Source organism: Syngnathus scovelli, chromosome 9, assembly GCF_024217435.2.
Source record: "Syngnathus scovelli strain Florida chromosome 9, RoL_Ssco_1.2, whole genome shotgun sequence".
In the NCBI taxonomy this organism is placed as follows: domain Eukaryota; kingdom Metazoa; phylum Chordata; class Actinopteri; order Syngnathiformes; family Syngnathidae; genus Syngnathus; species Syngnathus scovelli.
This window is the reverse complement of record NC_090855.1, coordinates 500,925-526,060: the sequence shown is the minus strand read 5'-3', so window position 1 is coordinate 526,060 and position 25,136 is coordinate 500,925. Positions and strand designations below refer to the sequence as shown.

Below are 25,136 nucleotides of genomic sequence, written 5' to 3'. Positions count from 1 at the left end.
CTCATGGGCCATTTCACTAAATAACAAGGGCACGGACGACGTGAAGGAGTAAGCCAGATGACTTCCCGCCGCGTTCACGCAAGAGTCCTCCGTTCCTGTTCGTAGCATGGCAGCTGCATTCGAAATCAAACATAAAGGGCAAAAAGGCATTCAAAGAAAGACGCTTTTGTTCTCCATCAGGGCTCTTAGCTAGCCGGGGGAGGGCAATCGGTGTTTGCTGAGGGGTCTCCAGCTCGGTCGGGTACATCAGAGACCCTCGCTTGCTTTATATTTCTCGGACTGAGAGGAGATGATGAGATGATGTTGCCGTGTATGCTTTTGCAAGTAGAGCCCATTAGGAAGGGGCAGCCTCTTTGTACATTCGCCGGCGTGAGGGGGCGGCGGGCAGCTGCTCGGCATGTTAACAAAAACCCCCCAAAAAAGCAGTGGTGGGACCTAAAAAAAACTCAGCTTGTCAAGTACCACTATAATGAGCTTAGGACAAGAAAACGCAGGCATGGGGTTTCATTAAAACAAGTAGATTCTATATTATTGTAAGCCACTGTAGCCTCATGCTACCTTTGAATATTAACACCGTGCTGTTATCAAAAGATTTCGTTTTGGTCATCTTTTGTAGAAAATAAACAGGACAATGCAGGTAAACACGGTGGTTTTGCCCCAGGCCGCTACAATGGGCATGTGGCCCCTCCCGGCCGGGTGCTGCAGTTTGGACAGCCCTAGTTTAGCCTAAGCCGCAAATGTTTCACATCATTTCAACTTCATCTTCACTTGAAAATGGCTTGCGTACCATTTGGACCCATTTGTTAGCGATTTTCGACGACAGCCATTCGAGTGTTTAGCAATTCCGGAATGAGCGAGGCTAGTTTGGCTCAGTAACTGGCTGAAAGTGAAGACCTTCACTTCAAGCTATTTTTAGGCCAACATCATCAAGTTTATCTCCAATAACGTTCTTTCTACTCATCTAATTTTACTTCAGAGTGGCTTTGGTTTTATTCCTCCTCCTCCTCCTTCCTCTAACGTTGTCACTTACTGCACCGAGCACTCCATTGTCTGCTTGACCTTTTCCAGACGGCACCCCTTCTGTCTTCCCGACAAAGCCAACTTACAAGACGTCCGTCTTAATTTACAAGCCGGGCCTTGTAAGATCTCAAGGCACGGCAGCCGGCGGTGGGGGCGGCGGCTTAATGCCTTCCTTCCTTCCTTCCTTCCTTCCTTCCTTCCTTCCTTCCTTCCTTCCTTCCTTCCTTCCTTCCTCGCGCACCTTATTTGAGTGCGCCCAGCGGCAACCAGACTCGTGCCCAGCGGTCTTCCCCCAGTTACTATCTATACGAGTTCATTTGAGAGCGAGGGGTGGGCCGCCGATATTCGAGTGGTTGTCTTCTACGTCCAAACAAATGTTGACCTTGAGAAAAGTCATTATCGGCAGATTACAATTAAAAAAATAAATAAATAAACGACGACGTACACGAGAACAACTTTTTGGTTCTGCTTGTCCCTCCACTCACTCAAGCTAGGCCGAGCAGTTTGTGGTTCCTTAGAAGCCATTTCACAGCAGCTCGCCGCTTCAACGACAGCCTGCCAGCAGCACCTTAGCGTTTTGTAGAGTCACTTGCGTCCTGTTTGTGTGCAATTCATTCCAACGTTTTTTTATTTTGCTTTTATCTACACTTCTAAGGGAATCCAACGACAGCTGCGGCTGGCCGCGGGCTTCCTCGCGTGTACTTTTTTAACTCACTAAATAGTCGTCATCAAGCCGGCTATAAAATCACTCTTTGGCGACAAAAAAAAAAGAAAATTCACTCTGGCGTTGTTTTCTTTCTATCTGCCGCGCTCAAATGTGATCTACGGTCTGGCTATTCTAGCCTTTGTGTATCGAGGGATACAACTTTATCGGTCGCTCCAGTTCCTATTGTCCAAAGTGAGGCTAATCGATTTCAACATCGGCCCTGGTGGGTGATTGATTTCAAAATCTGCCTGCCATCATCTACATCTGTTCAGTCAAGAAATAGGTGAAATCACAGGTGTCAAACTCAAGGCCCGGGGGCCGGCCGCATCATTTTATGTGGCCCGCCCGCAAAGGCAACTCGTGTTTCTTGTTAAACTAGCAAAATTGTAAATTGTCTTTCAGTGAGCTATTGCAACATTTTTTAAAACCCCACTTTGAAAATACATTTCAAACATGGTTCAACTTTATGCTGGATTCTGTTGTGCGTATGACAATATCCACGAGGGAAACCATGACTACGATGTGGCCCGCAACCAAAAATGGGTTTGACACCCCTGCGTTAAATGAAGTGTTGTCAAAGTGGAGGGAGGCCTTAGAGAGAAAAAAAATCTTGTCTGTGAAGGAGGCGGGGGGAAAAAAACAAGACACTTTGCTGCTTCTGCTTGGAAAGATAATGACGTGACTGTTAGCGATGCAAACATCTTGAGGAGTCGCGTTCTCCATGTGATGTTTGTCACCCCATTCAGTTGCTTTTTTTCTTTTCTTTTTCTGACGAGCATCTTCTAATTGGCACCCGAGATGTCACGACGGCACATTTCTTTAAGTTCAGGCTCCGCTAATCATAATAGCATGAATACTGTGACAAGCTCTTTTTAGTCTTGCTGAGCAAAATTGTCTTATTTTAGACTGAGGTTCGTTATTAGGGATGGGGTGGGGGTGGGGGGGACAAAAAACAAGCAAAAAAAAAAAAAATGACACGAGTGCATCAAGGCAACAGATTTCATTAAAAGTGTTCCCGCTGGCAGATAAAATGAATCGTATTGGCTGAGGTAATTACTAATTAGGCAAGTGATGCATGTTAGAAGGGTCAGCATTCCTCACAGTGTCCAATAATGGACACTTCCAAATAGATGTCGCGCTTGATTAAGAACTAATTATTATTGAAGGCCACACTGGATACAAAAAAAAAAAAAAAGAAGAGCAAGAGAATAAAAGCGTATTTGCTTCTTCTTGTGAAGGTGAAAAAAAAAGCCACATTTTGTTTTATATCGCATTTTGGAGGAAAACATCTTTTTTTTGGGGGGTTAGGGGTGGAAAACTAAGACATTTTGGGGTGCGAAAAGTGAGAGGACAAATATGAAATATTGTAGGTGAATTTTTTGTTTATTTAAACAATATATTAACTGTTTGTGACCTGATAGGTGCTGCTGTTTTGGGTAGCAACAAAGTCCATGTGTGGGGAAGGACGCAGTGATTACTTGAGATGCGCATCGAGATGTTTGACTCCGTCATATTCTGACACCGACTTTTAAATACACAAAGAAAAGCCACAAAGGAGGACACGAATCCCCAGACCGACTCCCCCTTCAACGTAAGTCAACGAAGAAGCCACGAGCGATTAAAACGCTTAACATGCAAGCGTCATGCGTATGGAAATAAAGCAAGTGGGCCATTTGTGGCTAATGAGGCTATCAATGTCGCACTGTTAAACACGCTTGTAAAAGCGCGTATTCAATGTACGCAAAGTTACAATGCGGTTAATTATGGAATATTTGAGATGAGAAATCATTGAATGATGCAATCAGCAATTGGGAACATTTGAAAATTGAGCAGAATAAAGCGTCTACTTTGTTTCAAATATTTGAGACGTACAAAAAAAAAAAAGATGGCTGCATATGTATATTTGAATGAGCATTTAAAGGTTGATGGTCCCTATATTCAATATGTTACGACTTTCCTATGAAGACTCATTTTATACCTGCATCCATATAAAGAGCCAAGGGCCACTTGGAAATTCAAAACCTGAATTTAGTCATCCCACTACAACAAATGCGTCAAGTATGACTTATTGGCATTATTTTGGAAAAAAAATGGCAGCCAATCAGAAACCGTTTTTTGCTTCCGGCATCTTTTGCGCCGGTCGTCGAGGATCCGATTTTATGCGTTAAGAATGACAGACGTATCAATTATCAATTGCTTCTTTATTTATGCCGCCATCCCGGCCGGCTTTGTGAAAGGTCAGCGTTGCCGCACGGCATTTCTCTCCGCAATGCTGCAAAAGAAAGTGTGTGGCGATTGGCAGGAGGAGGGCTGGCCGGGCATGAGGTGGCTACTGTGCGCCGCTTGAGCGTTTTGATTAAGTCGTCCGCACGGGGCGGATATATAGTGCCACGCGCCGACGTCGGGTCAGAAGAAAAAATGGAGGCCATTTGTTTTCTGTGGCAACCTGACTGCTCCTTTCGGTCGATGAGGCTGGTGGCTGCGGGCTATTAACTCTGGTGGAGATGTCCTTGTTTTTCTGTTGCGCTGGCAGCGTAGCGTACGTACGTGCCCGGTTCAAAGAAACACTTGTCAAATAGATGCCATGACCATCATGTACGTATTTCACACTATTCCTTGGAATTTGTACTTGCTGAGCAAAAGCACAATCAACAACGTTTAAGGTTACTTGTGGAGTACCTCAAGGATCCGTGATCAGTCCAAAACAATTTCAAGTTTACAATAATGAAGTTTGCAATGTTATGGATTTCTTCAGATCTTTGCTTTTCTGATGAGACAAACTTTTTGTTGTTGTGCAGATAAAACAAAACTAATTTCCCGCGATCTACACAGAGTCTCTTTTGCCAGCAGCACCATTACCTACGGTTGACCGTGAAACGACGCGACACATCAATTCTGCAGGAATTCCTGCTGAATTTCTTCATGACGGTCACCCTTGCTTTAAACTCCAGCTATGCTTTGTATAAATGTTTTTTTCTTATTCGCCCCCAAATCACAGGCTCCCGGAAGCCTCGCAGATGAGCAAAAAATGCGACACGACGACTCGCACGTGTCCCGACGGTTGTCATGCTCACCGACTGCGTTAATTAACAATGACCATTGTACTCGGTGAAGCGTACGACTGCGCCGGCCGGGGCTGCATTCTAACGCCAAGATAGCGTTGGATTCCTTTCTCCCGGCAGCTTTTTCATTCCAACTCTTTCTGTTCTTCTTCTTCTTTCTGCCATTTTTCTTTCATGCACAAACAAACAAGACAGAGTAAACAGTGGACAGATTTGAGCGGTTTCCTCGTAATGGAGCGATCACCCATTGGGGTCGGGCGGAAGGACTGCACACCGTTTGCTGCATACCAAGCCGCAGACAGAACACAATCAAAAAGAATCCCAAAACAAGGCATCAAATTTTAATCACGAGCATCCGTTGGGCTCCAAAGTTTGTTGGAGCCTTTCGACAGCAACTTCCCTCAAAGTCGAGCGTAAGGGAAAGCAAAGGTTTTCAGCAAGGTACGGCGTCATCCCATCAGCTTGGATTCAACAAGTCTGCTTGCTGCACAACTTCTTGACTGGAATGAGCCCAAAAAAGAAAATGTCTAGTTCTGGCCAGATACTGCAAAGCAGCGACCTCACAATCAACAAATACTAATGACGACTATTAGAATGTTGTTGCTAACAAAAACAGCAGCACCGCCATCACGGAGCAATTGGTGATCAAGCAAATATGGATTATTTAGCTTGTGCCCCAATTAAAATGATATACTCCTGTCATGCTTCCTACACTGTTACCATGGCAACCTAGCCGAGCTGAACCTTACATAGCACATAAGGGAGAACTGGTTGACGCACATTAAAACGGCACAACCAAACTTAGCGTATTTCTAAGAAGCGACTTCATGATGGAGGCGGTTTTACATGGTGAAAAAAAAACCCACACAATCTGTACCAAAATTCAATGTGTCCAATTCCACACTCAAGTTTTACTTTGTATTATGTGTGTATGAATGTGTATGCATGTGTACTTTACTTTTAAAATAAGTCAGGGGGGAAAAAAAAACGTTAACCAAGCGTCAGATTTACATTCCAGTTGTCGTTGGGGAAACGCGCCAACGGGAATCTCATTGTTCACGGCTTTCGACGGGCGCCATATGAAAAAAATGTTCGATTTGATGGTATGTAGGTGAGAGAAAAGCAATGAATAAATAAGCGCTTATGCGGCGGGCACAATTGAAATCAGCCATGGATTCAATTTGTCGAGCGCACGCTAGCGGGAAAGGCGGAAAATGGCTTCCTGCGTGCCATCATGCTAATTTGCATTCATGCACGGCAACGTCACTCGCGCAAGCCGCAATATCTTCGCCATTGTTCTTCGCGACATCCTTAAGTGCTTAATGCATCCAATCGCTTATTTTGATTCATCCGACGCGGGATCCGTTCGTAATTATGCGCCTTGAACAGATGCTGGGAAGACTTGAACGATGCCCCGCCCCACCCCGAGACTTTTCTTTTCCACGTCTGCGCAACTGTGCCTTTCCTCGTCTGAATAAGAAAAGCGTGGTATAAATGGCCTTCCTAATGACTCTCAGCAGGGCCGCTCCCTTCCATCTTTTATGAAGCGGGGAAGAAAGGCACGCATCATTATACGGGGCCCATCTGAAATCCACCAGCAGTGCGACGCTCTACAAAAAGAAAAGCCCTCCCGGCAAATCGGGTGTAATGGGACACATTAGCGCGTCGTTAGCCTGTTAGCGTGCCTGGAGGTCAGACGCCGACTGCCAAATTCCCGCTGCTGTTCGAAAAAGGGAAGAGTTGGCTCAAGATAAAAGATGCATGCGGATATTTCCATTTTAGCACTAGCACGCCGTGGTGAAATTGTCACAGGAGCGATTCTTTAAAAAAATAAAAATAAAAAAATGACGTCGTGCGGTCACAAGCCCCGAGACAGATGGAACGACAACGCAGCGAAGTTGGAGAAAAACTGAGAGTGACAGGCAGGGACGGGACGGGACGGGGGGAGCATAGTCTGTTCCTCAATGTCGAAAAATCCCCAAACAATCCATCAAGCCAAAGCATGCGAGTGAAATGTGACGCAGGAGATCCAAAAGAGGCAAACGGGGCTTAGGTTGAAAATCCAAAAGATGAAATGACAGGCAGAGTCTGCATCAATTCACCCATGTCCTTGAATAAAATGTGATCCGAGAGTCAGTCAGCTGCTGATTTCTTCATTTGCGTCTTGTTCTCTCTTGCTCCTTCTCAGTTTGTGATGAGGCAAGACAAAATGTGCGCTTTACCATTTCAAACAGTTGCCCCGATTTAGCGAGTCCAACGTTCATTTGCGAGAAGGACGATTTGGCAGGAAAACGGACAGCGATTGACCACTGCCAAAGACCGCGTAGATGAGGATCAATACTTGCGGTCAGGGAGGAGGTTAATGCAGAGAAGAAGAGCGATGAGGTCACCCAATGGTTTCTGTCACTCAACATCATTTGACTCACCTTCAAACCAATTTGGGCCCGTCGCAGGCAAAGCAGCCCGCATTATGGCCGAGGTGTACATGGAAAAACCAATGGCCCTCGTGGGGCTAAGTAGACACGGCGACAATTGCCAAGAAATGCTGAGAGACGCTTCCCCGCATCAATCAATCAATCAATCTATTCAAGGCTAAAAAGGTGCACTAGCGGCCAGGCAGGCTAACAAGCGCCAGGTCTCGTCAGCAAATACTAACGGCAAAGCCGTCTGTGAGAAATGACCGTCAATTAAAGGCACTTAGGGCCCTAATGTTGAGCAAAGAGATCCTAATGAGGAGATGTGAAGGTGGAATCACATCTCTGGAAGTCAAGTGGCGCCTTGAAGATTCCCGCCCAATGCCAAAAGCTGAGGGACACGCACATCAAGGTCGTTTGGAAGGTGTAATCAACTCGACGAGCGGATGGAAACGGAGAGTCGCTTAAAAAGCGGCGACGGCGGGGGAATTACGCGGCGGGTGATTACGGTAATGAGTTACCTCTGTCTGCGTGGAGGCGTGCTAATCAAGGCAAATCAGCTAGCTTGGCGTTTGTTTGGGATGAGATCCCGCTCGCTCCGAGCCGTCCGTCCGTAATAGGAAATTGGACGCGGTGAAGCTGATCTATTCATGAGGCGTTCTCATTTCAGATCTTTAAGAGCATCGCTCCTAAAGAAGCTTTTGTGGGCAAAGTGCAAGAGCGGAAGAGGCCTCTTGACTGTAACGGCGGTGTTTGCCAATGAGTTGACTCAAGCGGGCTTTAAAATGCCGCCGATCGTTGATACTAAGAATGCTAATCCAGCCTACCTTGTTCCCCGGTGCTGAAACGCTCCAAATCAATACGACGGGCTGTATATGTAATCCCGTCGACAAACACCGCCATTGATGCGAGCAAGACGATGTCCTAATAAATTGAATAGTAAAAGAAAAAAAATTTTTTTATACAAACTGTCCTAATAAATTGAACGGCAAACAAACCCCCTAAAAAGATGAACTTCTACTTGACAGACACGAGCCGACTGTTGTGAAAACGTCGCGTGCGTGCGTGCGTGCGTGCAGCCAGCCGCCAGAGACCCCCCCACTTCCTCGCTTCGCCTCTTCCCCTTCCTTTTCCCACCAGCAGCCGGCCGGGCAGGCGGTAATTAATTGCCACATTTTAACCGGAAGGCAAAACGCTTGCGTCCTGGGACCGACGGCGCATGCCACCAGCCTGCTCTCTGGATTCTGGGGATTAGGCTAATTAGCCCCCGGAAGAGCGCGCAGACAGATGGAAAGAGGGGACGGCGGCACCCCTCGGTCGCTTGGAGAGGGAGGGGGGCACTTTTTCCTCGACAAGCAAAAAAAAAAAGATGCTGTAAACAAATCTAAATGAGAAACTGAGCGCAAACAGATTGCCAAAGACTTTTGCCTGAGGATAATCCATTTGTTTTGCCTCCCACCTCCCATCCCGGTTTTGCCTCCCATTCCTACACTTGCAATTTATATTGCTAACTTGTCCGCACGCAGAGCCTGAATAAACACAAAATTCCCCCGAAAAAAAGCACCCGGCAGCTTTTGCGCTCCGCCTCCAACATCACTTCATGAAAAAAGAGCGCGTGTGGATTTGTCGCAGGTCGGTGCAGAAAGCAGATGAACTCAACGGGGCCACTCTGGGCCAATATCATGCGCAAGGAGAGCTGAGGATTTGATGCCAGGAGGTTAATGGACAAACATTCCATTTGATATTAAGACTTGATTGTAAACCCGGCGGGAGGTTCACTTTTCATGAAGCTTTTTTTTTTTTCCCTCAGTCTTTGTGCGCAACATGCTAACTAGTGTTTCTCGAGCTTTCTTTTTTGAATGCGCGAGGAAAAGACGGCTGGTAAAACTCGGAAGGTGACATATACGGCGGACGCCATCCATCCATCCATCCATCCATCCATCCATCCATCCATCCATCCATCCATCCATCCATCCATCCATCCATCCATCCATCCATCCATCCATCCATCCACAATGAATTCCAACCGGCCTTTCATAAGATGTGTATCTTTGCACAACACGGGGACGTGGAAATCATCCCTCAGCGCCATCACTTGACAAGACTAATGTCACACGCCTGCCGCCATGCGCACGCTTTTAATGATGTCGGAGGCATGCTGACAGCGCCGGCTTGTATCTCGCCGCTCCAAATGGGGGCTTCCTTTGTTTGTGGATTCCCCGCCCCTCACCGTGGGGGGGGGGGGGGGGGATGTCAAGTGCCAGTTAGCTGTGGAGACTTGGTGCTGCAGTGTTTGTCTTAGGCTGGCATGTGACAGACCGCCACACGTGGCCCTCCAGTCATAAGAAGTCTTGACTGCTGAAGTCAACTTTTGGGGGGGGGGGGCAGTATAACAGCTTTTGACAGTTAAATATTAGCGTCAAACAGACAAGGGTGGCCCGAAGCACCATTCGACCCTGGTAATTTGCATTTAACCTTTATGCAACAAGCTATTTATTGGAGTTTGGGATGTGTGTGGGGGACACGAGTCTCTGCAAAAATTGGAATTTGAATAATTATACATTATTATTATCATCATCATTTATTATTTTTTTGATATTGTTATTATTATTTCTTTGATTTTACTTTGATTTAGTCATTTTACAGAAGCCGCCTTCAAATTCCCTCAATCACATGTAACAGTTTTGTGCGACACGCCATAGGTTCAAAAAGGAATAATGATGTCCAAATTAGCCGGTAAGCAATCATTTCATTCTCCCTGTCACATTGAATCGGGCAAAATATCGCCCGCTGAATTATTAAAGAACTCAGCCCCTGAGACAAATGAATCTTGAAGAGCCACGGAGCATATTTCACCAGCGGTCGGCGGCATTCGACGACCTCGCTAGCGAGCCGAGCGAAATTTCCGTCGATTTCTCTGAAAGCGAAGAACGGGCGCGCTGCGCCGCGCCGACCGCGTCTCAAAATGCTCGAAAAGCGGCTGCGTTTGCTCTTTCGTCAAGAGGCCATGTGGCTTCAAAAGTATCTGCAAGCGCTTGCTTTCAAGTCAAATAGTGGAAAAAGTGAGCCCAGAGAGCGACCGAATTTCTCTCCATTAATTGGATTAACCGCCACAGAGGTGAAAAGAAGCGTAGCTCATTTCTGAATTCCTTCTAATCGTTCAAAGGGCCATCAAACGGCATTTTCGATGAACTGGGCATACCGAGGAGCAAATTTCATCTGCAAACGGCAGCGCTGGAGAATAAATGGCATCTTTTAAAATATGACCTTGATTTGACACCAGGGCCAGCGGAACAGTGGCGACTCGACTGTATTTTATCATTTTTGTTTTGGTTTTCAAAAGCATATTACGAAAATGAAATAATATGAGAAAAGCTGCGGTGGGCTTTTCCGTGTTATTGTTCCATTCGGCAAATTGTTCCCCGACGGACTCCCGCTGTCGTGTTTGGCACGTTTGACTACCTCCCGAGTGATGCCATTGCAACTTGATCAAGGTAAAATCAACCTCTACTGAGTATTTTCCATAAAGCTCGAGTGAGGGGAAGAACATTTCTGACTGGTAGCTAGCTACATAAGCATCTGATTTTTACAATGCTGGCTGTATGATGTCACAAAAGGATGCACAAGCACGGCCAAGGAGTAATTAGCGACTACGTTGACGTAATACCTGGCTTTCGATTTCAGGTCCCAAATCCACACGAGCTGCCATTTCCTTCTGTCATGAAGCTATTTCTGCTAGAGTGGCTTTTTTTCCTCGCCACTGATTTTTACAGCCGTCTGCGAACGTGCAAAACGTCCCACCTTTAGTACCTTTAATGTCCAATTGTGTTCAGCGGGCGTATGTTAATGTCCCTCGGTTGGCCGCTCCTTCCCATCCAAGTGCCGGCAGCACTCTTGCTAATCCTCATGAGTGCACTGCACCCCCCATGCCCCCCCTCGAGGGGATTAATCTCCTCTCTCGTGCCACCAGAAAGTCTGAGGAAGAGATAGAACGCCGTCGGCTTCTGTAGGAATGTGCTAGAATTTTTTTGGGGGTGGGCGCTGGAAGTTCTTTTCCATGTGAGCGCCTCCTGTTCCAGAAATTAGCCAAAGGTGTCCCGAATGGTCTGACCTACACCTCCCCTCTCATTTGTCTACGTTAATGTGGTGTGTGGGGTCCATTGGAATATGAAGTAGGACATTTTTATATTTAGCAGCCGCTGCAATGACTTTGGAAAAGAGAGAAGGAAAAAAAAAACAGGGTCACACGATCTCTGTTCCATTGCATGAGGGTTATTATGGGCAGTTTCCGTAGGGCAACCCATCCATCCATTAATCATCCAATCCATCCATCCATCCAATCCATCCATCCATCCATCCATCCATCCATCCATCCATCCATCCATCCATCCATCCATCCAATCCATCCAATCCATCCAATCCATCCATCCATCCATCCATCCATCCATCCATCCATCCATCCATCCATCCATCCATCCATCCAAGTAATATCAATCAACATGAGGTTCACATTCGTGCAAACCGAGTTTGACACCTCAAAGCAAAGCTGCTCGGTCGGCGTAACAGCCCTTCGGGTCAGGTCGGTGACTTGTTTCCATTGCGTTATGGATGCGAAAAAAAATCAATCCCAATTACACGTTTTATTTCATCACCTAACCTTGCGATTTCCACTTTACGCCCAAAGTGCAGCGCTTGCACCCCCAGGGATGAGTCTATCGGGCTGGTGACAGTAAAATTAAAAGGTCTTCACAAGTGCGTGGGATGAAAATTAAAGCCGCCGGCGACGCCCGCCCCACCCCCCGCGCGAGTGACCCATCACCAAGAACGCCAACATAAAACTCTGGCCGAAGCCTTGAGGTGGAAAGGCTATTACGCTGAGCCGGCCGGGGAGTTCTCCAGCGCTCCCATTGGAATGAAGAAGCTGTGTACTTTGGTCTGTAGGAACAGACTTTTTATAGCGCTGCTGCTGCTGCTGCTGCTGCTGCTGCTGCTGCTGCTGCTGCTGCCGCTGCTGCTCGGGCCCGCCGCAGAAATCACTCTATTTGACCCGCCTGGCAGATATTTGCTTCACCGCTTGCACGAGCGACTGATGTACCTTGACTTTGTTTTGAACTTTGCGCGAGGGTGACGCTACGGTTACAGCTTCAAAAAATAAAAAACAAAATAGCAGTCGTGAATAATAGGGAGTAAATTGACTGGAAAAAGGTTTGCCAGCTCAAAAATAGAACTTTGTTTATCCTTGGCAGTTGCTTAGATTTGCACAGACTTACGTATGTTGGAGACGTCGCAGCTGACTCCGTTTTCCAATCTTTTGGAAGTTGAACTGTGATCCATACCTTACAATTTGTGTTTTGAGGAGAATTTAATGGAAAGGAATTCACTCTCCACTCCCTCAGAAAAAAAAAAAAAGACCCGATTCATGGGCATATTTCCTACATTAGAAGGACAGGATTATGTTCCCATTATTTTTGTATTTTCTTTACATTTTTCTTATATTTATATTTTTAGACATATTGTATTTAAGACTGCACTCCGCGATTCTGCTCGTATTTTTTTTTTCTTAAACAACTCCACTCACACGTGAATACAATCATTCCTTCTTTTTATGTTCCCCATCTGCTCTTCAGGAAATGACTTGTGACTGTCTGCAACGGCCGTCCATATAGGGAGAGATAGATTTGAGTGTATGGCTCCAGAGGACACATTGATTTCCCCATCTTTAGTCATCAGTCTCCATAAAATGCTCCTAACAAAACTGCCCTGTTTAGAGCAGCCTGTAATATCTTATATTATACTCTAAAATATAGTATATACTACAGTATATAAAACGGATGGATGAAATCTGTGCGCCTTTGCAGATAGCAATACAATTGTCAAATTGCCTCTACCTTATAATGTGGCCAATAAAAGTATCTTCAGTACGCTTATTAAAATCGGGAGTGCTTTTTTCTTTTTTACACTATCGTGAATGTTTGGGAATAATAATGAGATTCAAACGCCTCAGAAAAAGTGGGCGGAGACAAGCGAGGAAGGGGTTGGCATTGGGGATTTGGGGCTAAGCAGCGAGCAGGACCGGCTGAGCGATAGCTGCGATAAATTGCCGAAGCAGAGGCGCTTGAGCATAAAATTAGATTTTACAATGTGTTGTTACCTGACAGGACTCTGACAGCGGAGCTACAGCAACATTATAGGCCGTCCCAATGAGCGCTACTAATCGTATCAAATAAATAAGAGCGCCTGGAAAGGCGGCGTGGAACATAATTAAAATGCCTGGGCCCCGTGTTCAATTTATATGATAATAAATGAGCCCGTGTAAACGCCGCAGACGTTCACGATGGACTTTTCCTGCCTGATGTATCGTTTTGGATCATCAAAGAATGCGCTGTTGAATAATGATCGCTTCATTCCCAAATCGTGATCGCTTCAAAGCAGTCGCTTGTATTCAAACGTGCGTCAGCCTCTCGCCGCTGATGTGCAACGATAACTTTCGATACCGTTGACCTTTAAAAAGACGCTTGTGCTGCTTTAAAAAATACGCACAATATTCCAAACCAGGAATCACGCTAGTCAGTCCGCATCGTTTATTATCGATGGCGGCCGATGATTTGGGCCGACGATTATTGGCCTCAATCGGCCGTGACAACACAAAGTTAAAGACGCCATTAGCAGAAGAACGAAGATGGAAGACAAATGGAAGCAAGCGGCAAGCGATTAACGACGCATTCTTTACTCCTAATAACATTTTTTAGTTTTCCGCTCCAAGGTGGGAAATGTATGCGTCTCATGTTAAATGCATGGCATGGAGTCAATGTAAGTATGCCCGCGAATGCCTTAAGGACTTCCAACTAATAATGAGCATCATAATCCGCGGCAAAACACATGCAAAGCCGCAGTTGGAGCTTTTCAAGTGATGAATATCGCTCGCATTGTATTCGTTGCAGTAACTGGAAGGAAGCCGCCAGGATTTTCTTGAGCTTTACATCAAAATGGAAGGTCAGGCAATTACATTTTATTTAAACGCAAAATAGATGACTTTGAGACCCAATTCGTTGACTTTTGTTGCATTTCGATTTATGTTGCAAAATAAATGTCTGCTTCGAGACCAATTCTTTTTTGCTGTTCCATCTGCTTAAGTAAAATTACTGGCTAGAAAATTGATAGCGCTAAGCATTATGAAACAATATCAGCAGGCGGCATGAAAGCGAAAAGCAAAACAACCCGAGGCCCCGTTGCGTTTGGCACGCTGTCATTCCGTCCGTCACTCACATCGCTCTCTGTGAAGTCAGTCAACGCATGTTAAAAATAAACGTTTTCAGCCGTACCCGGCGCTTTTGAGAGCGAGCAGACTTAAGCTGGCTCGCAGGCACCACGGCGGAACGCACGAGCGAGCGAGCGCGCCTTCATTCAACACGTGGACCGGTTTGTCTTGTTGTTTATTTCCAACACGAGCTTGAGGCTAAAATGTCACTTTTCCACGTCGGACTGAATGTCATTGTGAGTCCCTTCAAGGCCTGCACACATCGCTTCCTGCGGATAATATGGTTTGGGTCACTGGAGGAAAAAAAAAAATTCATATTGTAGGTGCCTTTGTCACTTCTCCACTGAAGCACCTAAAATCGGAGATTCGCATATTCATTCAAGTAAATGTTAGCTTGTCAGTAATGTATATTTGTCAAACTTTAGAAGAAAAAAAAATGGCTTCAATTTAAAATTAATTAAAAAAGTAACCATGAAGAGTCTACATAGTTCATTGTATAGACAGTCTGCTGCCTGAATCAGTTAGCAAGAGGATGTTTACTCGAACAAATATCATTTTTGAAAGGCTTTTACAACAATTGAGATTTCACCATGACAAAGCACTTGCATATGATGAACTTTACCAAACACAAGTGTGACTATTTACTGAACAACAATCTACTTTTTCGGTCTTCCTCAAAAACAAAATGGTGGTCATGATGTCACTGACAAGGGTTCCTTAAAGGGGCAGTTAGCCCGCAACGACAGCAGGAAAACATTGTCACGCTGATGTCGTAACTGCCCAACTAAAGAAGTCCTTCCATTGGTTTACTTGACCGCAGTGAGTCCCTGGCACAACGCTACTCGCGCGCACTGATCAAAAAGCAGCAAATTACCCAAAGCGTTTGCATTTTGCAAGGAGCTGATCAAATTTGTTAAAGTGCTTCTGAGAAATGCGCATTCTGCCCTCTTTAACAGTCAAATGAGTGTATACTCCAGCAATTACTTAATGTGTGCTAATGAGATTTAGCCCCCCCCCCACCCCCGTGCAAAATGGAAAGGATTCATGACTTTCGATGAGAGGCTAGCGTTCCTCTAAAATATGAAGAAAAGCACAACATATCACAACATACATATAGTAGCACCATAATGAAAGCGAAATAAATTAGAATGTTAAAATAAATGTATTTTCAAATGCTGGCTGCTTATTGTTTTTAAGCTGCAAAAATGCCCCAGAAAATATTTCGTAAGGAAACACAAAAATGTATCAAATGTATGGCCACACTGGTTTTTTTTTTTTTCAAATTGCGAAGTGCAAATATGGATGGGTTTTACTTTTCCTCTTTTGTGGTGAAATAAAAGGACATGTTAGCAACTAAGATATTTTGCCCTCCTGATGGAACACAACAGCGTCCTTTAATCCATTAGGGCTTCACACTTCAAAGATTGCAGGTGCATTTATCTCCGAATTTTCCCTCCATTTAGTCGCACGACGCCCAGCGTCTTTTTAAACACGATCAATGCTAATGTGTTTGTTTCCTTCAAAATATGCTTTTATCCAGGCGGGATTTTCGAGCAAACCGACGGACCCGTGTCCCTGGTCAGCGCCGAGGAGCTGGCCTTCAAATTTGCCGTCAACAACATTAACAGAAACAGGACCTTACTGCCCAACACCACGTTGACCTACGACATCCAGAGGATCAATATCTACGACAGCTTCGAGGCGTCCAGGAAAGGCGAGTCGGCAAACGATGTCCATATTGATTTTAAACTTGACCAGAAATGTAAGGAAATGGTTGCCTAAAAAGTGGCAAAAATGTAAAAAAAAAAAAAAAGAGATCAAAAGCATTGACAGAATTCGACCAATCCTAAAATTTCCCCAGAATTATTATTTTAGTTTTTTACATAATTTTACATGACGCAAATGTTGCAGAAAAATCCGGCTTCCCCACTCGACAACAATGACACTGCTGCGTCTCTGCCCCGCAGCCTGCGACCAGCTGTCTCTGGGCGTGGTGGCCATATTCGGGCCGTCGCACAGCTCGTCGTCCAACGCCGTGCAGTCCATCTGCAACGCGCTGGAGGTGCCGCACGTGCAAGTGCGATGGAAGCACCACCCCATGGACAACAGGGACACCTTCTACGCCAACCTGTACCCGGATTACTCATCTCTGAGCTACGCCATCCTGGACCTGGTGCAGTTCCTCAAATGGAAAACAGCCACCGTGGTCTACGACGACAGTACGGGTCAGCAGTGCGCAAACGAAAGATTGAGCGCTAACTTGATTTTTTTAAGAAATGATACACGCGTGGGGCACCACAAGGGGAGCAAATATCATCTCATGGCTTTGAAATCCAAACGTCTGTTCCAGGCCTCATAAGACTACAGGAACTGATCATGGCGCCGTCCAGGTACAACATCCGGCTGAAGATCCGGCAGCTGCCCGTGGACACGCAAGACACCAGGCCCCTCCTCAAGGAGATGAAGAGGAGCCGCGAGTTCCGCATCATCTTTGACTGCAGCCACCAAATGGCCGCGCAGATCCTCAAGCAGGTACGTGTATGTGTGATTCTGCTTTTGCCACCTGAGAGCTTCACTTCCCTCCATCGTGACACCTTTGGGCGTCACTGGACATATTTCATCCCCGCCGACATGACCTCTGATCTTTTGCCGGAGCAATACAAGCTCCGTCCGCCTCCCTGGCCCGCGGCTCTCATTTCCTTCAGTGATCTTGACGGATGGCGAAAGAATTGGCGCCGCAATGTTCATAAGGTGAAATGAGACAGCTTTTCCTGAGAAATGATAGGGGCTCAAGATGAAGCACGACAGCATCCGTCCGTCCGTCCGTCCGTCTCTTGGCGGTGCAATTTTGGCGGACAACCGGAAAACTCGTGCCTTCAATACCATGTCACGTCAACGTGTTGTACGATTACTATCCGCCATCTTGCACAACAGAAATAAACAGTAAGACTAGAAAGAAAGAAAAAAAAAAAGCATCCACTACTTCTATACTAAATCATCTTTCCCCGTTGAAATCAATGGATATGCCATTAATCTGTTCCAGCCGCAACAAAGCCACCAGGGGACACTATCGTACAAGCATACGGAGATGCTCAGCCCTCACAGCTCTCACTTAAATTCTATAACGGTCCTTTTTCGAGAGGAGTGATGCACACTCCTTGTTCCAAGCCCAAATAGAAAGTGGACGGATGGATGAATGCGAGGATATAAGCAATCATGTAGTGAGTCTGTAGATCTCCTCTCCCCCCGTCCTCCATTAAGTTTACTGTCACTTTGTGTTAACGTCTCACAAAACGCATCATCTCCTCCCCAAGTTATTGGGATGAAAGTTGATGCCCCTTTGCAAAGAAAAAAAAAATGCAAGCGGAGGTTTTCAAACACATTTCCCATTTTCAACTTTTGTGCCGCCAAGGAGTCATTGAAGTTTTTTTTTTTTTTTAAGCCAGTCAATGATACTGAAACACAAACTTGATGTATGGCTTGCGGAAGCTTGGAAGGATTCATGAGAAGCAAATCCTTCACACATATTTAGTGTCTCATAAAAGAGCGAGCACCGCCAGAACAAAATAAAAATCACCCCAAATACATTTTGCCGGAATATACCAGTGAAAGCGTCCAAAGTCATAACGTCACAAAATTGCAAACCCAAACCTGCTACTTTTTGGTTTGTTCTGTTTTCCAACCGACGGAGCTGGCTCACATTTGAATCCTGGCTCGAAGAAAGGCAAAGTGAAAGGAATTTCGTGTTGTCAGCCGCCGCTGTACAAGCCCAGGCAAATTTAAAGGTCGCCCGCCCTTTTCGAAGACGACGAGTGCAAGGCGGGACACTCGCTCCGTGTGTAACTTTGACAGATGTGACACAACGGCTCACTTTCCATTCTTCTTTCAACATCACAACACTCGCTGTGTCGTACATGTGGAAATACACGCGCACAAACACACATGCGGCCCTTTTTTTTTGTTTTTTTGTCGTGCTACGATGCCATCAAGTTGTCTCCACGCGCTCACATCAACATGCATCTGTCAGCTCGAGTTCCGTCTGCCGCTTGGACGGGAGGAAATGGGAAAGTGTGTCCTCCCTCCCCGGTGATTTAAAATAAACAAACAAAAAAAGACGACTGCCCTTTGTTGGCAACCGCGAGCTGAGCCTCTTAAGTCAAGTCCAATTATGTTTGATTCTTCGTATTTTTAAGGATTCTTTCCCCAAACACGCTATTGTGATTAACATGGTGTTTGTGGGATATGAATTAAGTGGAAAAATCCACCTGTTTTAGGAGGTAGCCATTTTGGATTTGGCTTCGCAAGTTAACGTTGCCCGTCTGACTCCCGTACCCAATTGTGATTGGGGCTCATTTTGTCTCATCTTTTTTTTAATTGGACTTGATTCTGCTTGTATATGACGTGTTCAGCAAATTTCTGAATAGGAGTGCATTTTATTGACTGTGGATGGAATGACTGAAAATGCTGATTCACTTGTCAGAACAATAAAATAAAATAATAAGATAATAAAATAAATAAATAATCAAGGACTTACATTTAGTCTACCATTGGTAAGCTTGATGACGATGATCTCTTTTGTTTGCATTTACCTTTTTGAATTTCCTCCGTTCTCTGACTCCAGGCTCAGACCATGGGGATGATGACAGAGTACTACCACTACATCTTCACCACTCTGGTAATGTAACACTCATTAATGCAAATTGTTCTCATCTCATGTTTTTTTTTTTTTTTTGGTGTGTGTGTGTGTGTGGGGGGGGAAATAGCGGCTAATTGCAAACGGGCTTCGGTACACGGTCTGTTACGGAGCCATTTTCTTTGACGACCTGGAAGGCATAATAGAGTGGCGTGCGCGCTCTCGCTCGCTCGCCGTGGTGGTGGCGCACACTCCTCTTTTATGTGCCAAGCCAACACACCTCCTTTGAGGTGGCACCATAAAACACATCAGCGCAAATTAAATGTGGCTCCCCGAGCTGGAAAAAGACAACATTGCGCTCCTCCGTGAGCCTTTATGGAGCAAATAAGCCAGTAAATGTTAGGCGTTAAACAAATGAATACGTCCCAATGCCAAAGAGACAATAAACAAAAACATAACGACAGGTTTGTGTTTCTTCCGTCTTATCCCATGCGAGTGGTGTACTCACTTTGGTATTTTTTTTATCTTTAATTGCCACTTATTCAAATTTGTCTCGATGCAAGTACGCCTACGGCAACAAGCTCCGCCGTCAAACAACGGACAAACGACATTGGCGTGGAGCTCGAACATTCAACTAGCACAAGCGTCAATTTCCCATCAAACGTCACTTTCATGCCCGTGGCGTCCGTCCGCTGCCACCTCTCCCGAAGACCGGCGGGAAGCCATGTTGCTGAGAATCATGTTGACTGGGACTGACTAGATAGCAGCATGTTAGAAAAGCTGTTGCCCTCTCTTACTGGCTTTTTCGCTTACACACAACACACTGACCGTAACGATAACGCCGCATGACACGCAAGCCCGTCCCGGATGCGTGTCATCTTTCGTGCTCGGCGAATACGATTGTTTGGACGTGCGCCGCCAAACGACAAGAAGGTAGTTTACATGACTTTGATTCTATTCGCTCATTCCTGATTTTGCACGTAGCTGCGGAGTTGTAGGACGACATACGTCGCTGTTTAAAAGGCGCGGCGGCGGCGGCGGCTGCCAATGTGAACTTATAATTGGAACAAGACGCTTTTGTGACAGCCCCTGAAAAAAGGTTCTAATAGAAAGCAGGATGTCACCAGAAACCTATTGTACATCTGCCAACATTTCTGTCCCACTTAGTTTGTATTCTTAGCTTGAAAAGCTCGGAGAGCGACCCGATCCACTTTGCGGAGCATTTCGGAATGTCACGCGGAACAATAGTGATATACTTTGATCGCTGCTCATAAAAAGCCGGAGCCGTGCTGCGACGCCGGGAGATGGAGAGAAGCGGAGAAATAATTCAAGGGCTGCTGGCATTTATTTTTTGGAGCAAGTGTCGCTCTCGCCAGCCTGGCACTAACCCCGCAGGGTGCTAATGAAATATCTATGTTGATCCTAATGTCTTTTTCCGAGCCCGGAGGCCCATTACGCCGCCGACACGTGTCGACATGTGACTTTGCGCTTGGCCCGCAATGGCTTCTTCGGAAATTACAGCGGCTTAAATTGAATTGCGTTTGCCTGCCAAGGGAACGAGAGTAATGAATTATTAATGATACGACAAGGATCCAACATTTGTTAGCCGCTTTTTAACGCGCCAGCTGGTAAAGGTTACGTTTTTCTACTTATTTGACCAAACTGTGGAGAACTATTTTTTTTACAATCCACTGGCACGTACGTCCCGGGAGTTGTTTTTCCCTCCTTTGGCTTTATTTTGATCTTAATATAGCCTCTCTCTAATCAGAAGCTCCGTCGTTTTGTTTTTCATGCGAGGAGGGGAAAAAAAGACGCCAGATGAAAGGCAGACGGCGAGCACGAGACTCAACGTTTCTCTTTTTCCCCGTGTTTTTGAAAAAGGATCTGATGGCCATTGATTTGGAACCCTATCGCTTTTGCGGCGTCAACATGACCGGGTTCCGCATCCTCAACGTGGACAACCCCCTGGTCTCGTCCATTGTGGACAAGTGGTCGACAGAAAGGCAGATGGTGCCCAAACCGGACTCGGGCCTCCTGGAGGGGATCATGACGGTATGTTTTAACACGTCCGCAAAAGTCTTTGACTTCAGGAGCAGTTGTAAAAAATACGATCGCCGCTCTTGTCATTTCAAATCAAATGTAAGTCGTGCGAGGGAAGATGACAGCAAAGCAAAGCAAAGCAAAGCAAAGCAAAGCAAAGCAAAGCAAAGCAAAGCAAAGCAAAGCAAAGCAAAGCAAAGCAAAGCAAAGCAAAGCAAAGCAAAGCAAAGCAAAGCAAAGCAAAGCAAAGCAAAGCAAAGCAAAAGCAAAATTGCGCGCTTGGTGAAAAGCACTGTAGCGCTATTATCCGTTTTATCTGTAATTAAAATGCTGAATATAGCCTGACCGTATCATCGCTCACCTTCCCGAGAAAGAATTATTCTTTCTTTTTCGTTTTTTTTTTTTTTTTTTTCTAACCCTGCAGACGGCAAATAAAATCAAATTTGGGGCATTTTATTTTATTAGACACACTGTTATCATCAGAGAAACACACTGCGCTCATTTGCCTTATCTAACGTTGTATACTTTTACCATTTTGAAATTGCCGAGTCAGAGATGATTAATCGCAACCATTCCAAACTTGATTTTTTTTCAATGTTCCCAACGGCGGTATGTGACTGCTTTTTGGTCCGGCGCCAGCTGAACCAATGTTCACCCCATGATTCCAGACAGACGCGGCTCTGACCTACGACGCCGTCCACATCGTGTCCGTCTCCTTCCAAAACGCTCCGCAGATGACCGTCAACTCGCTGCAATGCCACCGCCACAAGCCGTGGCGCTTCGGCGGTCGCTTTATGAGTTTCATCAAAGAGGTAAAGCGTCTCATCCGTTTGCTGTTGATATTACAGCCCAGCGGCGAGGGAGGAGTGGAGTGGAATGGAGTGGAGTGGACTCGCGTGTTTACCCAGCGAATCAATCACGCCCGCAAACAAAGAGCCTTGATGGACACATTAAAGCCTTGTTGTTGTCTGCTGTGTAAAATTCCCCTCAGACGTTATTATTTGATCGCCTGAATGTTGCAACCTTTTGAAAGGACAATTTGTGAAACTTGCCTCAAGTTGATCAAACGTGAGAGCGTGTTGGTGTAGACCAAATAAAAACCTGAAGAGGCCGGGCGCTAATATTTCTACCTTGATATTGTTAACCAGATGTCGTGCTGCAAGTAAACGTTGACCGACTTCCATCCTTTTCTACTGCCACGGACCATTTTTAGCACAAGGCTGAACGACTTGATTAAAATACAATTACATTTAATGCGAGCGCTGCACCTTTTTTAAGCTAGCTTGTGTTCGGCAGCATCGCGTTTTGCAGAGGTGGGTTCGAAACATGCGACTTGAATTGACTTTGATTTGGTATCCGAGAGACTTTGGAGGAGATTTAGCGACTGTGTGCTAGAAGTACGCGTATCAGAGGCGCCGGAGAGCCAAGTCATTTGAAGATAGGTTTTTAAAAATGACATTAGCATGCTAGCATCTTGACTGCTTTGACTGCTATCCAAATGTTTTCACTGACCGTCTAGCGGTTCAGAGTTCGTCGTGCAAGTTGATGTCCAGCGCAACGGCGATTTGAACGGTTGCCCGTCTCCGAACGCGCCCTAGCAACCAGCCCGCCGCTCGCATTCCGCCGCAAGTCAGCTGGCCGAGGCTTCAGCTCGCAAACAATCTTGACGAGGATAAGTGGTGTCGAAAATAGATGGTTGGATGCTTATCAGAATTGTGTTTGTCAGACGCTGAGAGAAAAGCCTGAATGGCAAAGTGCTTGAAATCAGTCTGGCTTTATCTTGTCCTTCAGGCGTGGTGTTGTCAAACGTGCCTCTCTCCCGTTGCATTCCAGACGCATGATTGAGGTTTAGCTCGAGGTCACGGTACGATAGCGGCACCCGCTCCCCTGCCGGCTATGATGTAACTCTTCGAAATAAGACCCAGACTTAGCCAGAGTATAAATGTGGGCAAATGAGGAGTCAGAATCACTCAACCACTCCCTTCCTTCTCCTCTGAGCTTCTCATTAGCATACCTCAGAGAGAATCATCTTCCATTTTAGCACGAGGAATTCCCTATGCACTTCATTTTAAATCCCAATGAAGTTGGAGATTTTTTTTTTTTAAAGGTTTCTCACATCCTGAGAAGGAATAGAAGCCTTAGTTGAGTTCAGGCCTGTCTGGCGCTGTTTGGAACAAACACGATTGTATTTACAGTTTGTTGCACAAAGACCAGGAACGAAGTGACAATTTCGCGAGCCGCAATGGAGTCTCATCATGTTTTTTTTTATCTTCTCTCATCTCACCTTCTGCTGAAGCGGCCTCGCTTGATCAATCTGCGGAGACAGCCTGCACATTGCGACGATCACAGTGGGCGATTCGCTTGTTGTGATTCGCTCCTCGAGATCACAGAGGCTTGGTAAACAGAGTGGGATTTGTTGTTACAGTAAAAAAAGATATATAGCGGCGATGCTGTTAATACCGAAACTGCCAGAAGAGGTTATATTATCATTTGTTTACAAAAACAACGCTTTTCCAAGAAGGTTGCAAGGAGGAATGCGATAGATACACTTTGGTGTGGATCCAAAAACAGCTAAATAAAGGTGTCGACTTTGGATCAGCCTACCGAGTGACATTTTAGTTTCTCGGTAATTGAAAAGATGATGCTCATTTTTTTCCTCTGTGTGTCGGTGCATGTTTTACACTTTGGCAGTGAGTCATCTGAAGAAAAAAAAAGTGTACAAGAGGAGGGGTTTTATTCTGCTTTCTACTTTATGTCATTGCACTTGTAGATTTCCACTGCACGGTTCAAGCGATATGATTCTGATATGGGTCAAGGCAACCTAAGTTAAAAAAAAAAAAAAAAAAAGCGCATTGAATTTCCCCAGAATGGAATCTGGCCTCTTTTGAAATTGGATAAGAATCTGATACTACGTGTCGATGGCAGCGCGGTGGACGAGTGAGTAATAACACAGCTGCCTCACAGTTGTCAGTCCTGTTTCAATCCCAGCTAGCCATGAATTTTCTCTGGGTACTCTGACTTCATCCCACATCCACAAAAATGGGCATGCTAACAAAACAGAAATGGAATTGGATAGCTTCGGATTGGAATCAGATGTGGATTTAAAAAGGTGTGAATGTGAACAGATTGATTGGATATACCGCATCAATGCAATCACAAGCTACTCAAAGCTTTGATGTATATAATATATAGAAGATGGAATTGGCTTTTGTATTTGTATTGTTATTTTAATAACCCTGTCGAAGGACTCTGTCTTCTGTCCTCATTTGGATATTTTTGAAATCCCCTTCAGTCTGTCCTTCGAATGACACTGCCAACATTTTTTTTTTTTTTTTACTGTCCTCTAATAGGAAGCTATCGTGACGGGTCTCTGGTGATCAAGACGAAAGCCAATGAAATATTATTACATTGTTGTCCTTACGCCGAGCTCCCGTTTGAGGACAACAGTGCCGGCCGGCCGGCCGGCCGGCTTGTAAAAACACTTACTCTCGTCTGATTTACGCTCACGACAAAGAGAGACAGACAGTCAGACATGTTGTCAAGGTCGAATGGGCCCTTTGGACAGGACACATCGCGGGCGTTTACGTCGCAAGTGACATCTATCTTCACCGTACATCTGTTTTTTTACTATGACTAAATTAGAACGTCGCGAAAAACGGGTAGATAATCACGGGCTGATAAGTATTCAAATGCAACATCTGCAGGAGTGCGGTCGGTCGGTCGCTCGCTCGCTCGGTCGCTCGGTCGGTGTAACAAACAGCTTGCGCTCACATCTTATCAGGGAAATGGGAACACAGGCCAGTTATGCATTTTCCCTCGTCAAGGGGAATCAAGCAAAAGACGCTCGTTAATTAACTCAGCGGTCCTCTGGTGTTAGCGACTTCGGATGTGAATCGTAATTACAAAAAGGCGGAAATGCAGACCGAATGGTTTCCACGGTTGCACGCATTTTTTTGGTTTTTAGCTAGTGTGGCTGGCGTGGGTGACAAACAGAAACACGCCA

General features: G+C 45.5%; 2 protein-coding genes across 6 annotated transcripts in view; one reads left to right on the top strand and one right to left on the bottom strand.

Moving 5' to 3' along the window:
- Nucleotides 1-25,136, bottom strand: part of LOC125974985 (endoribonuclease ZC3H12A) — a 142,110-nt gene that overhangs the window by 61,128 nt on the left and 55,846 nt on the right. The gene's annotated exons all lie outside the window — the stretch shown is intronic.
- The window catches only part of grik3 (glutamate ionotropic receptor kainate type subunit 3), a 47,223-nt gene that overhangs the window by 4,836 nt on the left and 17,251 nt on the right, over nt 1-25,136 (top strand). Inside the window, exons 2-7 of one of the 2 annotated variants that reach the window (XM_049729965.2) lie at nt 16,001-16,174; nt 16,428-16,679; nt 16,811-16,992; nt 19,082-19,135; nt 20,975-21,145; nt 21,802-21,945. In XM_049729965.2, the coding sequence (XP_049585922.1) occupies nt 16,001-16,174; nt 16,428-16,679; nt 16,811-16,992; nt 19,082-19,135; nt 20,975-21,145; nt 21,802-21,945 (977 nt within the window). Of the gene's footprint in view, nt 1-16,000; nt 16,175-16,427; nt 16,686-16,810; nt 16,993-19,081; nt 19,136-20,974; nt 21,146-21,801; nt 21,946-25,136 lie in introns of both variants that reach the window. The other variant, XM_049729964.2, reaches the window with a different exon arrangement.